The sequence below is a fragment of the Ahaetulla prasina genome, chromosome 2 (genome assembly GCF_028640845.1).
Source record: "Ahaetulla prasina isolate Xishuangbanna chromosome 2, ASM2864084v1, whole genome shotgun sequence".
Lineage (NCBI taxonomy): Eukaryota > Metazoa > Chordata > Lepidosauria > Squamata > Colubridae > Ahaetulla > Ahaetulla prasina.
The window spans coordinates 137983121-137997423 of record NC_080540.1 but is presented as its reverse complement, the minus strand read 5'-3'; the positions used below and the strand labels follow the sequence as shown (position 1 = coordinate 137997423).

At 39.8% G+C, this 14303-nt stretch overlaps 1 protein-coding gene across 9 annotated transcripts in view; it reads left to right on the top strand.

Annotated features, from left to right (window-relative positions):
* Window positions 1-14303, top strand: part of SLC38A10 (solute carrier family 38 member 10) — a 94982-nt gene that overhangs the window by 21059 nt on the left and 59620 nt on the right. For 6 of the 9 annotated variants that reach the window (XM_058166216.1, XM_058166215.1, XM_058166217.1 and 3 more), the window contains 4 exons: window positions 2191-2284; window positions 4438-4581; window positions 6945-7069; window positions 12477-12579. In XM_058166216.1, the coding sequence (XP_058022199.1) occupies window positions 2191-2284; window positions 4438-4581; window positions 6945-7069; window positions 12477-12579 (466 nt within the window). Of the gene's footprint in view, window positions 1-2190; window positions 2285-3703; window positions 3899-4363; window positions 4582-6944; window positions 7070-12476; window positions 12580-14303 lie in introns of those variants that run through there. The other 3 variants (XM_058166223.1, XM_058166222.1, XM_058166221.1) reach the window with 3 other exon arrangements.

Genomic DNA, 14303 nt, shown 5'->3' with positions numbered 1-14303 from the left:
CCTATAATTATCATTAAGTGTTATACCTTATGATTCTTGATGAACGTATCTTTTCTTTTATGTACACTGAGAGCATATCCACCAAGACAAATTCCGTGTGTGTCCAATCACACTTGGTCAATAAAAAATTCTATTCTATTCTATTCTATTCTATTCTATTCTATTCTATTCTATTCTATTCTATTCTATTCTACTCTACTCTACTCTACTCTACTCTACTCTACTCTACTCTACTCTGTTCTATTCTAGAGGCATGGCAAGCCATGGCATCAATATGTTACTATTAACATCCAGCAGCTATTAGTAAATATACTGTGTTTCTCCTAAAACCGACCTACCCCAAAAGAAGTGCAAGCAGAAATAGAAAGATAAAACAAACATACATTAAAAATAGCATTACTTTGGTGGCCAGGGAAATTTTTAAAAAATGTTTCTCTGTGCCAAAGGTGCTTTTTCAAGAGGCAACTGGACTTTCTGGTTTTTCATTGAAGACGTTTTGCTTCTCATGCAAGAAGTTTCTTCAGCTCTTCTTGGATGAGAAGCGAAATGTCTTCAAAGAAAAACCAGAAAGTTCAGTTGCCACTTGAAAAAACATCTTTAGGACAACCATGTTTATCTGTACCTTTTAGACATGTTTATCTGTACCTTTTCTGTTTTATATGGATGTAACAATCTATCCCCATATCTGCAGAGAAGTGAAATAGATTTAGGCTCCCTCATTAAAATGTACCACATGAGAATGAAATTAAGAAGTGCTTCTTTCCAGGCTTACAAAGAAGAAGAGGAAGACAGGGCAGTAGATGTTATGCTGGGCCACCTAGCCTGTGCAGGAAGGCTTGGGTAGCCTGTGAGGATTCCGGAGGGTAATAATAAATATTAGGATCATAAATATATGCAAGCCCGTTTAGTCATTATTGACTGCTGGCAATATTCCACCGCCCATCTCCTTCCACTTATGACTATATGACTGTAACTTTGTTGCTTGTATCCTTACAATTTATATTGATATTGATTGTTTCCTGATTGCTTATGTGTACCCTATAATTATCATTAAGTGTTATACCTTATGATTCTTGATGAACGTATCTTTTCTTTTATGTACACTGAGAGCATATCCACCAAGACAAATTCCGTGTGTGTCCAATCACACTTGGTCAATAAAAAATTCTATTCTATTCTATTCTATTCTATTCTATTCTATTCTATTCTATTCTATTCTATTCTATTCTACTCTACTCTACTCTACTCTACTCTACTCTACTCTACTCTACTCTGTTCTATTCTAGAGGCATGGCAAGCCATGGCATCAATATGTTACTATTAACATCCAGCAGCTATTAGTAAATATACTGTGTTTCTCCTAAAACACGACCTACCCCAAAAAGAAGGCCCAGCACTGTTTTGTGCTCATGAGTTAAAATTAAGCCCTCCCCCAAAATTTGGCCCTATTTAAGCATATGCATGGCCAGGCTTGCCAGAGTGGACGGTGGCAGGCTTTTTTGGTGGATGGCTACCAGTACCTGGAGTGACCATTATAGGTAGCAAAGGTGCATGGGTCGCATTGCTTGCTCTTTTTGGCTGCTAAAGAAGTGGCCTGGTGGCTAGGCGAAGCACGTTGGGCGAGTGGGTTGCTCTTTTCGGCCGTGAAAGAAGCAGCCTGGTGGCCAGGTGAGGTGCATGGGGGAAAATTAAAACACCCCTCGAAAAGAAGGCCTGGCCGTTTTTTTAGGGGTCAAAAGAAAATAAGACCTGGTCATATTTCGAAGAAACACAGTAATTTTCCTGTAGTCCTGTCATGTCTCTGTGGCTAGTTGCTTCCCTTGAGAAACATTTTCTGTAGATCCTGTGATACTGAAAGCTTGTGTGGTTCACATGAGTGTATGGTTTCCAGTATATTTCTCTCCACATGTTTGCAAGAGCCCGCATGAAGAACAGTATCTTTGTATGGGGGGCGGGGTGGGGGAGAGAATTACCCTTCAGCAAACCTAATTAATACTACTTCTGAAACTGTCCTGTTTACAAGACAGTGAAAAGACTGTTGTCATTTAGGGCATTGGCAGTAAAGATGGCTATATTCAGAGAATTTCTGAACATAGATCCTACTTGAACTCAGCACTTAGCACACAGGTACATGATAACAAGTTTTCTTTTGCATTTTTCTAGAATGACCACTCCATTTTCTTTTCACAGTATGATTGGACTGATGCTGGGGACCTGCATAGCTTTCTATGTTGTTATTGGAGACTTAGGATCAAATTTCTTTGCTCGAACACTTGGACTCCAGGTAAACTTCCTTTTTTAATATCAATATCAATTTAAAAAAATCAATATCAATAGAAAATCAGTGCCTCTTTTATATCTATACATAGAATAACATAGGACATGGAATCTTGATTTCACTGCTAGCCCTGAAGATATTACCTAGTTGGGTAATGAAATATCTGCAAGAAAACAATTAATCTCAGGGAGTATCAGGGACTCCACTCTGTCCAACCCTGCGCTACAAATATTCTCTATTATTGATAACATAGGACATATTTGAAAGCTTGTCTGAATGGTGGTGTGGTAATATATACAAGCAGCCTGCCATTTTCAAAATTAATAGCCATTATACAAACTGCAGAGCAGCCTACCCCACAAAAACCTGATTTAAGGCAAACTAAGTGCATTTACACTTAACAGCATTCCGTGCGCCTTTGGCGTTTAGTCACATGACCACGGAGACGTCTTTGGACAGCGCTGGCTCTTCAGCTTTGAAACAGAGATGAGCACCACCCCCTAGAGTCGGGAACGACTAGCACGTATGTGCGAGGGGAACCTTTACCTTTACCTTTAGGTGCATTTAGTGATAAAGATTCATTCGTAAGGTGTCTGTCTGTCTGTCTGTCTCTCTCTCTCTCTCTTTCACATACACATCCTCCCTCCCTCCCTCCCTCCCTCCCTCCCTCCCTTCTTTCCAAAATGTTTGTATTTCCTATTCATCAAGGTGGGAGTGAAGGTAGACTAGGATCATGTGTATAAATCATACTGACTTACAGTATGTTAGCAATGACTTCAAATGTTTAACAATGGCAGTATTAATGTAACTGTCCCTTGCACATTAAATTATGCTGGCAAATTAAGAATTCCCAGAAGTTCAAGATGCTTTTTTTTGTAGCAGAAATAAGATTATTCAGACATGGTATTTAAAACTAATTTCAAATTTCAGTATTATAGTTGTTGAATAAAAACAAAATAGCTTCTGCAAAACAGAAATTTGCTTAACTCTATTTCTCATAATTTGTCAGCAAGATTATCTCTGCTTTTAGTTTATATTGCTGCTGCGTTTATATGTCTGCTTTCACCTACCAACCGTTCCCAATTATGGAAGCATCTCACACCTGTCTTAAGTTTTATCATGTTTTTAACTTGATGTAGATGTGAGACGAGGCAAGGCAGAACTGGACCTATTACTACAGGCTGAAGCAGTCAATGGGGAACTTCCAGTTTGAGATGCTAAAGTTTGTAGTATCAAATACTCTGGGGACGGAATTGGGTAAATGAATAGGATTTTGTAGATTTATACCTTAGGATCTATCAGCTCACTTGTTAATCTCAAACTGCCAAGTTGGAATATACAGCATGATAGTGAATAACCTGGCAAGCCAGGTCAAGAAAGTGCAGCGTTGATAGCATATCTGCTTGTTTGCCTTTTTCCATGCAGGAGCAGTTTAATTCCCAATGGATAAATAGGAACCAAAGAAGTCCCCATAGGAGCAAAGACAAGCCAGGAAAGCTACAATGGACATTCAGTAGCATTCAGGCATGGTTTTTATCTGCTTCGGCCTGATGTAGTTAAGCTCTGATTAAGGACCTAAGCAGCTAAAAAAAAAATGCATCATAAGCAAAGCCAAATTAGGTATTAAATATTTTGAGGCATTTCCAAGCTTCCTGTATAATAAATATAAAAAGCTGCTGGTTAATTTTCTGGGTCAGAATTTCCAAGACTCCCATCGTTTCCCTTTTTTGCAGCGAAGTTAGTTTTCGTTTTATTTGCTGGAAGTACATAAAAGATATTCAAATAATGTTGTGTTTGGATTACCATTTAAAGCAGGCAGCGAGCCTTTGCCGTAAAATGGTTTTGATAAGTACTTCATAGAGCAACAGTGGCACCCAGTGTCTGTGTGGTCTCATCACAGACGCTCTGTGAGAAGCAGCTTTCTTGACGTTCCAGGTTTTTTTTCCCCTCCCTTTTTATTTGTTTTCAGAGTGAGTCTTAACCTCGGTCTACAGCAGAGTGGATGGGTTTAGAATATAAATTTTGAATATGCTTTCTTCCTGGGTGTGCTCCCTGTCTAACTCTCCCTTTCTTGATGTGTGGTAGTCAAAGTGCAACACATGTGAATGGCATCTGATTGAAGAAGGCTGATGTAACAGTTCCTCATGTTCATCTTTCAGGTGAGCGGCGTATTCCGGATCCTCATGCTTTTTTTCATCTCCCTCTGCATTGTGCTCCCGCTGAGTCTCCAGAGAAACATGATGGCTTCCATACAGTCCTTCAGTGCAATGGCTCTGATTTTCTATACGGTGTTTATGTTTGTGGTCAGTATTAATGATGGGAAGCTTTTGTTTTCTTCAATCTTGGTGGTTAATTCCTTTGAGGGAAACCACAATGTGTATTTAAATTCCAGGGTACCCAAACTCTTCACGTGGGTGGGCTCTCCGAAGACCTTTAACAGAAGGCTTGGTCTGCTTGTTGGCAACAACACATACTTTTAGGGTTTAGTTTGAAAAACTTTCTCGATTATTGGCGCTACCTAGTAAGGGAAGACCACTACCAGTAACAGGGATGCTGTTTGCTCTTCTGTGCAGACCACAGGCCCAGGAATGTGTCTCCCATATGCTGCTCAAAGTTATGCATTCTTCCAGGGAGATTCTGCCATGTCCTCATCTTCCAGCGAGTCAGCATTTTTATAGTAGTGTATACAATAGGATCTTAAGCCACACAGATTGTCAGAGGAACTCCTTAATGCCTCCTTCACTTTCTGTTCCATAGAGTTTAATCAAATGCTTCCTTCAAAGCTTTCTCATTGAGGATTTGCCAGAGAGGCCACTAACAAATTCCCTTGCAGTAAGACTCCTTCCTCAGTTTCTTTTAACTTCTCTCCTCTAATGTTGTTCCTACCCTGTTTTCCCCAAAATAAGACATCCCCTGATAATAAGCCCACACAGGCTATTGAGTGCATCGCAGTGAGGCCAAGCACTTATTTCAGGGTTCAAAAAATATAAGACAGGGTCTTAGTTTCGGGGAAACACGGTAGGTATTTCCTTGCTTTATCTTGTCTCTCCGGCCATTTTCATCTTTGTTTGGGATACCATTTATTTATTTATGAACATTTTAAATGACCTCAGGCTTAAAGACTTAAAAGACTTTAAAAGGCTTAAAAGACTCTTAAATGGTGGGCAAAAAGTGACAGCTGAGCCTCAGTACTAGAATAAACACATACAGTAGACTATAATCGTACCAAAGTTGCATTTGATTATATGAAATGATTATATAGATAGACATATGGCACCCATTGTTTTCATCAATTAGAACTCAGGGGCTTCTTTAGAAATGTCCTGAAGGCTGTCAAAGTGGCTCATTGTTCACAGGAGGGGAACTTGACCAGGGAATGCCAGTTTTGGGTCTCCTTCTTCCCCATACTTGCTGATAGGTGGAGACCTTTGACAGGTGTTCCCTGAGCCACAAAATAGCCATCTTCATGGTTCCCTGTTGTAAATATTTGTGCAGCTGATACATCAGCCAAGCTGGTACAAGATATAGAGCCATATTTTCTTAAACTACAGTTTAGAAGCAGAAGCATCCTAAATAAGCTACAGTGATACCAAAATAATGACCCAGGTATCATGATATTGGCTTCCAACTGATAACTTATGCAGGTATGTTAGTCACATTATTTGTGCCATGACACGTATATTGTCATTTCCATTACTACCAATATCACCCACCATGTAATGATCTCGGATTATCTCAATAGTAGGCCAAATAAAAAAATGGTGCCTTCTAACAAGGCTCATAACAAAACACATTTTTTTTGTTCTGTACAAACTATGTGTTTTCTCAGTTGCTCAGTTGGGTATTAAAGAGTTATATAATTCCCTCCCCCCCCCAAACTCCCCCCCCCCAAAGTATATTGGTTCCTCCCACCAGGCAGCTTATTGTAAGATGGGGATGGGAGGCCAGGGAAGAAAGAAAGATAAGGAAAGGAGGGAGGGAGAGACCAATATAGAAAAACAATTTTCTTCTATACAACAGTTGCATTTGGAGTTAGCAGTTCAAATTAGGGCATATACTCTAACAATCTTGCCAGAAAGTAGCAGATTTAAAAGAGAGGAGGAGGCGGTGGTGTCTAGAGGAAGAGCAATGTGCAGTACAGTTCCTTCATTGCAAAAACTGGTGCTGGGGGCTTAGAACACATAGTGTATTTGGGAGGCTGTTGGCTGCTAAAGTTGGGAGAGCTCATTATTACGAAAAGCTAGAATACAGAAAGCCCCCTGAAAAAGGGTAGTTGGTTAGGAGATGGAAATGTATAAAGATGTTGAAAGGACTTATTGCTAGAAATGGAAGGGATTGAATGCCAATGAAGGGATTTGCATATTTTATCAAGCATCCAGTTGAGAACATTAAGTTGGAGGGCAAGCAATTCTTGCACCACCCCTTCCTTGTGATGCAGGTTGCTGTAATTTACTCAGAACCCAGAAACCCCAGATTTCCCATACATCTCGTGTACTGGGGATGCAGACCCAGGAAATGTGGCCTGGTGAAATCTCTGCCTGTGAGCTTCTACTGCCCCTTTGCTATTTCCCAGTTGCTGATAAAGCTGAGGCAACCTGGGTTGTCGGTTGGTATGGTGTCTCTATTGTTTAGATTGTAACCTCTCTTTTCTTTTCCTTGGCTGCAGATCGTGCTCTCTGCTTTCAAACATGGCCTCTTTGACTGGCAGTGGCTGCAGCGGGTCAGTTATGCACGCTGGGAGGGCATTTTTCGCTGCATTCCTATCTTTGGCATGTCTTTTGCCTGTCAGTCGTAAGTATCAGCAGTCCTGGCTGCTTGGAGATTGTGGGGTTGGAATGAGTTTTGTTAAGGGCAAAGGGTCAGGATGGCCTGTATGGGATAGATACCATCTGGTCCCCTTGTCTTGATTTTAATCAAAATATTTTACAGCCCACTGAGGTATAGCATCTGACTGGGTTGTGACCCTTTTGTTACCTAGCTGGGAGAGGGAGTTATATTTCACTCATTGTACTTAAAAAGCTTCTTGTTCATAGGAGGCAAATACATCTCTGGTGTAATTTTCCATTGGCTTTAATATCTGGGACTTGGGACAGTATTGAGCCCTGTTCTTGAGATGTAAGAAGAACTTAAGCAGAGAGAGTTACTACCATAGTGGGCTTCCAATGTTGGCTTAAAATGATTTTTGTGAACATCTTTGTTAAGCAACATAAATGTTTTCACAGAGAATATTTAAGGAAAAGGTAACCGTTCTTAAGCCCAATTTGACCTTCTGGACTATAAAGTCCCATCTACCCTTATAGACGCAGGGCAGGGATTGACTCCAGGCTTCCTTTCTGTGCCTTGCACAATGCAAAGCCTATTCCAGAATTGGGCTCAAGTCTTTCAGTTCTCATTTAACACATATGCACACCCCATTCACAAACACACAATTTTTAAAACTTCCCCGTTTTAGATGGAAGGGGTAGAAATTTCTTTTAATTTCTTGCTGGCATCTTTCCATTAAGATATCCCAACATTAGAAATGATAATTATTATTATTTTTTGCACCTTATGCTGTCCCCTGTTCTGTTCTTCACCATACCCTCCTTCCATTTTCTGATTCCGCCATTCTTTCTTTTCCCCCAATCCCTCAGAGTTTGTCAATAAAAAAGAAACAATGGAAATCCATGCTGCATGCTGGCATAGTTTATTTTGGATGAAGAACTTAAAAGATTTTTTTTTTTGGGTAAAAAAAACATGCTTGCCCTTAGTTGTCATACTCGTTCTTGTGGCAGATGTAAGCTTTCATCCATAGATAATTCCCATTTCCATTCTAGTAGCAATACTTCTACCACCCTTTCATTTGTGGCTGGACTGAAAAGTGGCCCAGTGAAACCATAGAAGTGTGTGTGTGTTCAGCTGAGGACCCAAAATGGACCGTTAGCATTAGCTTTGATACAGCTGGGCTCGCCTTCTCCCCCTCTGCCCACTCCCCCAATTATGCGTCTCAGATTTAATGTGCTTCACTCACTTTTAAGTGTCTCTGCTATAATTGGTGACAGAAGGGTTGATTCATTCTTTTATAGCTACCTAGTTACCACAGCGGGGGTTTATAAAATCCAAATTTGTCCTTTTTCTTGTGGTGGCCGTTCAGCAACCAACCTTCATTTGGTGGGAGTTGGAAACACAGCAAAATTATATGTTCCGGACTAGTATATTCACATATCTCTCTAAATATAGATTACTACACCACTGGTGTGGCAAGCCAAACTGAAAGTTAAATCCTATCAATTTTCCCAAGGGCAAGAATAACACACGTTTCTTGGCTTGTGTGACGTCACGTGCGGATGGATCCCAGGGTTGCCAGGCTTGTAATAACTGACCTTTCAGTTGATTTACCCCCAAACTTTTAAGAAGTGTTAGATAGAAGGAAAAAAAAGTAACATGCATTATTGATTGGCCACTTTCTATGGCTTCTGAATGCACAAGTATGCTTTGCTTGTAGAGTTGGCTGTCTCTGGCAATAAGGTTTGTTGTCATTGCCAAATTCAAAGAGAAATGCCTCTGCGCCCCCCCCTCCCCGCCCCTTGTGTGTGCAGCATATGGTTTAACAGACTGCACATGAGGCTGGAAGCCAGGAAGCCTAGAAATATAACATTAGCTCTGTTGCAGCCTTCCTGTACGACCTCAGGATAGCGTCCCTGTCGTTAACTCTTTTGTAATATGAGCTATATTGGTGTAAGCTTTGAATCCGACATTTCAGCCAGCGGTATAGATGTGAACCAACTGGAATGACGGGCACCGTTCCTAGTTTGGTGTCGTTGCTAATGCAATATATTCATATTGAAGAATTAAAGAGACATTGAAGAAATGGGAATGAAGACTCACTTTTACATTGGCCACCCACATTTGTGACCGTTTGGCCCAATTTCTCCGTTAATCAAGGATCTTTAAAACCGCAGTAGAAGTGCATTTCAATTTGCTTTCTAAATCTATTTTTTCTTTCATTACATATATGTTCTTTTACTTACATACAGTAAATGTAGAAATTGAGAGAGAAAGAAATAGATAGAGATACAGAGCGATAGCATAGTATATGTGATGTAGACATTAAAAAAATGGAAAGAAGAAAATTTGGTAGAGAAATTTTTTGCCATATGCATCATTCGGTGGGGGGGGGGAGAGCAGTTTTTATTAAGATTTGCAAAAAATCAATTCCTCATATCTTCTTTCATAGCATAGTAGCTACGCTCAGAGTCATTGACTGGTGAGCAGCCCTAGATATTGTAGTACATAAATACATGTACTTCTCTCAGGGAATTACAAGGGACACATTCCCCTTTACAATTGAATTGTGATGCTGGAGGAGTAAGTCTATGTCAGATGAAGCAAGATGCTACCAAACCCTGATTAAATATTCTGACTGTTTTTGTCCTGAGACTTCTGCATTTTGCCAAATTAGGTCTTTTCTCTGAGCAGCATTCTCTCCTGCCCAGAAAAATTTTAAAAACCCTGCAATTTTACCTTTTCAAAGTTCCACAAGCAATGAATGTTTATGTTTAACGAAATGGAAACGTGGTCACACATACACACAAAAAATAACTCCACCCCCCCCTTCACCAAGAACTATTTTGGGCTCTGAAGCTGCTTGCTTGTGCTGTTTTTCTCCTTGTCCTCATCTTAGAAATCGAGAGATACATGTGAAGGCATTTGGACTAAATACTCTTCTTCAGTTCACCCTGAGGGCAGCCTTCTGTGATTACAAGTGTGGTGAAGAATCCCTGGAGCATAAGGAAATGTTTATCAGACAAAGGTTGCTGCTCCCAGATACCTTGATCTTGACCTGGCCTTCCGGGTGGACATCTCAGCTTAAAAATAAAATCTGTGCACAGCAAGTACACTGCTTGTTATGCATCTTGGAGTCTTGATTGGCAGAGAAGGTTTGACTTGCACATCTGATGGGTTTGAGAATCTCTTTTACTTCTGTGTCTGGAAAGCCAAAATATCTTGGGGCTTGTTTATACAAAGCAGGGGTGGTGAGGGACTTCTGATCTTCTGTCTCTTTGAACTACCATCTTTTTAAAAACCCAAGAGTTTCCTTGTTAGATCACACCAAAAGCTCTTCTAATCCAGCCGCCTGTCTCCCAACAGTATCCAGGCAAATGCCATGGGGAAGTTCACAAGGAGAATATGGTGGCAGCAATAATTTTATGATTTGTTCTTTGGGGTTAGGCAATCAGAAGTCTTTTGCCAGTGTTTTTAGGAAACCTTTATTTTCATCTTTTATTGCATCCACAGAATTTCACAGAATACTTTCATAGTACTTGTCCAGCCTTAGAATGAATGAACATGTAGGATCAAGGAGAGTCACGAACATTCATGTTTTATTTTTTCAAAAAGAAGTGAGGTAGACACTAAAGAGCTAAAGAAGAGGGGCACGTTCTCCCAGTTCCCCATTCTCTGAAATGGTTTTCCTTATTAAAAATCAATTCTGCATCCATCATAATGGTGGGGATGGTTTTAATCAAGAAAATGCAGGAATTAAAAATCAACCTCCTAATCAGGGGACAATGCTTGCTATTAATATTTTTAAAATGCAAGATATCTGATTTGGTTCATAGGTTTAAAAAGGGAATTTTCCATTAACACGTGCAAAGCTGGCTGGCTACAGGCTATGTTTCAGGATTAGTATGTAGTTTGTTCTATAATTCTGGACTTGTCGCAGAAAGATACAAGGTTTTGTCCTTTTTATTTTTCCTGAAGCCCTAGTAGGATTGTTAAGAGCAACCCAGATGGATTGATTTTATTTATAGACACTCCCCTTTTATTTACAAATAATTCAAGGTGGCCTCTTGGACCCAAATCGTAGGGGGAAATATGCTGACTCTGTAAACTGCTTAGAGAGGGCTGTAAAGCACTGTAAAGCGGTATATAAGTCTAAGTGCTATTGCTATTGGAGCCCATATCTAAACATACCTTCCTCTTTCTATTTTCTTCTCAACAACAAACCTGTGAGGTGAGCTGGGCTAAGAGAGAGAGTGACCAGCCCAAGGTCATCTAACTTTGCCTTTTGTGGCTAAGGTGGGGCTTGAACGCACGGTCTCCCACTTTTTAGTCTAGTATCTTAACCACTAGCCCAAACTGGCTCAAGGTTCATACTCCCTTTTATAGGGGAATGCTTAGAAAGAGAGGTCTATCAGTTGGATTTTAAATTATATCCCCCACCACCTAATTCATAATTCTGATCTAGGGTAGTTTTAAAGATGGGAATAAGAGTGGTTTGCGTTTCATAGGCTCCCATTTCCACTCCCACATCTAAAATCCTCTAAAAAAAAAACCTGGAACATATTTATTTGTGGGGGAGGGATTTGATGTTGTTTTATGAGTCGGTCTGGGAGTAGTTTGCTTCTGGGAAACTTCCCCTCCCATTGCTATCCTTAACCTTCCCACAAAGCCAAAAATGGCCAAAACAATTTTAGCCACACCCCTTCCAGGGATGATACTTAGACATTACTGGATATATTTTTTGTTTCGTTTTTTGTTTTGTTTTTGCTGCCCCCGACCATTCAAACCTTGCCAGCCTCCGAATTATATCTATGCAACCTCCAGCTGCTGTAGTAAATTATATACCTGATGTTGGAAACAAGCTTATATAAGCGCCCAAACCCCGTGTAATTGGCTCCTTCAGTTTTCTGGGAGCTTGGGCTCAAGCATTAATGCTGAAATATGACAGGCACAGTGTTTAGTTTTGGTTGTTTAACTTTTCTCTTTGACAATCCGATGCTTTCGCTCCTTCCCTGCTTCTTATTCTGTAAACACCGTATTGCTTTAATTATCAACCTAGGATGCTTCAAGAGCAATAATCTCCAGAGTGCTGTCTGGAGCTTTGCCACTGTTGTTTGACTCAAACAAGTGGTCATTCCGGTTGCAACTTCAGGTTTTTTTCCCTCTTCCTTCCTTCCTTCTTTTTTCAAAATGTGAAATATTTACATTGTACACGTGGCACAGTGGCACAGAGGAGGAGAGCGGGTGTATATGTGTAACACTTAAAACTTGGGAATGTTTAAAATCTCCTGGCATCAGCAATATAAACCACTGTAGCCTGACAGGAATCTTATGGGAAGACCTGGGATTACCTTTATGGTGGCAACTGCATGCTGGATTGAATGTTTCTCTTCCTGACAACATGTTCTAACCAATGTTTGACTGTGTCTTGCAGCCAAGTGTTTCCAACTTACGATAGTCTGGATGAGCCGTCAGTTAAAATCATGAGCTCCATTTTTGCCGCCTCACTAAAGGTGGTCACTGCCTTTTATGTTATGGTGAGAATTTTTATTTATTTGTTTTTTAAATCTTTCCTGCCCTGTCCCTTTATATTAAAAAAAGCAAAACCATTAAAAAATAGTCTTCTGGGGAGAAAAAAAGTCCGTAAGGAATTAACTGTGAGGAACTGTAAACTATTCTGCCAATTCAGGATTTGCAAACCATAAATTCCATTAAGCAGGACTAGAACATGGTATGTGTGATTAGTGTGCATATATGGTGTTTAAATTTCCCTACATCTTAACTAAGCAATTATTTTGATAAGATGGATTAGCAAATGCTGCCAGAACTGTCTGTAGAAAACAAAAATACTGGAAGGGATCACAACAGGGTCTGCTTCAGCAACAAAGCGTCTATGTCTTGCCCTTAGTTGAAGTACTTGTCTCTGACAGAGTCAAAAAAGGAAATTGTAAAAAGCCCTTCCTTCCTTCCTCCCCTCCCCTCCCCTTCCCTTCCCTTAGTAACTGAGGGTAGCAAACATAATTAATATTCCTTTGCTCCAATTTTGTCCACAACTAACAACCTTCTGAGGTGGGTTGGACAGGGAGTGAGTGACTGGCTCAAAGCCACCCAGCTGGCTTTTACACCGAAGATGGTACTAGAACTCACAGTCTCCTGGTTTCTAGGCCAGCACCCGAACCATTACACCAAACTCACAGTGTATTGCATCTAAGTCAAAAGTGTGCACTGTTTGATTTTTCAGTAATGTGTCGAAAGTTTCACCCCCAAAAGTTAATATTAAAAATCTTAAAATGCAATTTATGTGATCATTCCATCTGAAGTTTAATAAGTTACCCCGCTTGATACATTCAGCAATGACATTTGAAGGGATTATAGGAGCTGCATTCTAAGTTTGTGCCTGTCTGGGCAATGTTTGGCAGTTATTATGGTACATTTCGCAGTTGTAGCAATGTCTCAGTACCATTGAGCTATTCATACTTGGGGGCAGGAGAGAAACAATAAGCTTTGCTTGTAACTCCCAGTGCTACATTGTGAAATGAATGACATTATTTTCTGATAAAATAAGCAGAAAACCAGAAAAAAAATATACTGTCCACATTGCATTATGAAACCCAGTTAAATATATAGTTCATCCTGACCAGGCATGATCAGTTCATGTTGCTGGGTACATTACCATACCTGCCTTTTTTTAAAGGGTGAACTTTGGAGTTCAGGTTGCTATTTTACCTTCTGTGATAGAACTAGATTGAAGAAAACTTGACAAATCCTTCGTTTTCTCTGTTTCCATCCTGATAATGTGTGATGTTGTCATAAAAATACATTTAAGATGATGGAATAAAATAAAATTTTTACTTTTGGGAAAGCATTGCTGGACATTGTCATAGCCAAGTGCTCAGAATGACTTAATAGAGCCCTCATTTTCTTATCTTATTGGAACTTTGTTTTACTCATAAACCTGTTACATGATTTACATACATACATACATACATACATACATACATACATACATCTGTTCCTTTACATCTGTAAAACATCTCCTGGAATTTGGAAATGTACAGGGAAACCCACTATAGATAATGTGATATTCCTGACAGTTTTCTTAAGAGACAGATTTGAATGAGTGATAAGCTTTCCATTCAGAGGTAAAGGAGGAATAAGAAGTATATAATTAATTAAACAATTAGAGAAAAATATAGCTCTCTCTTGGACTAGGGAACAGGCCCAAGGATTGCCTAAATTTGTTTTCTTTCCAAAAAAATAA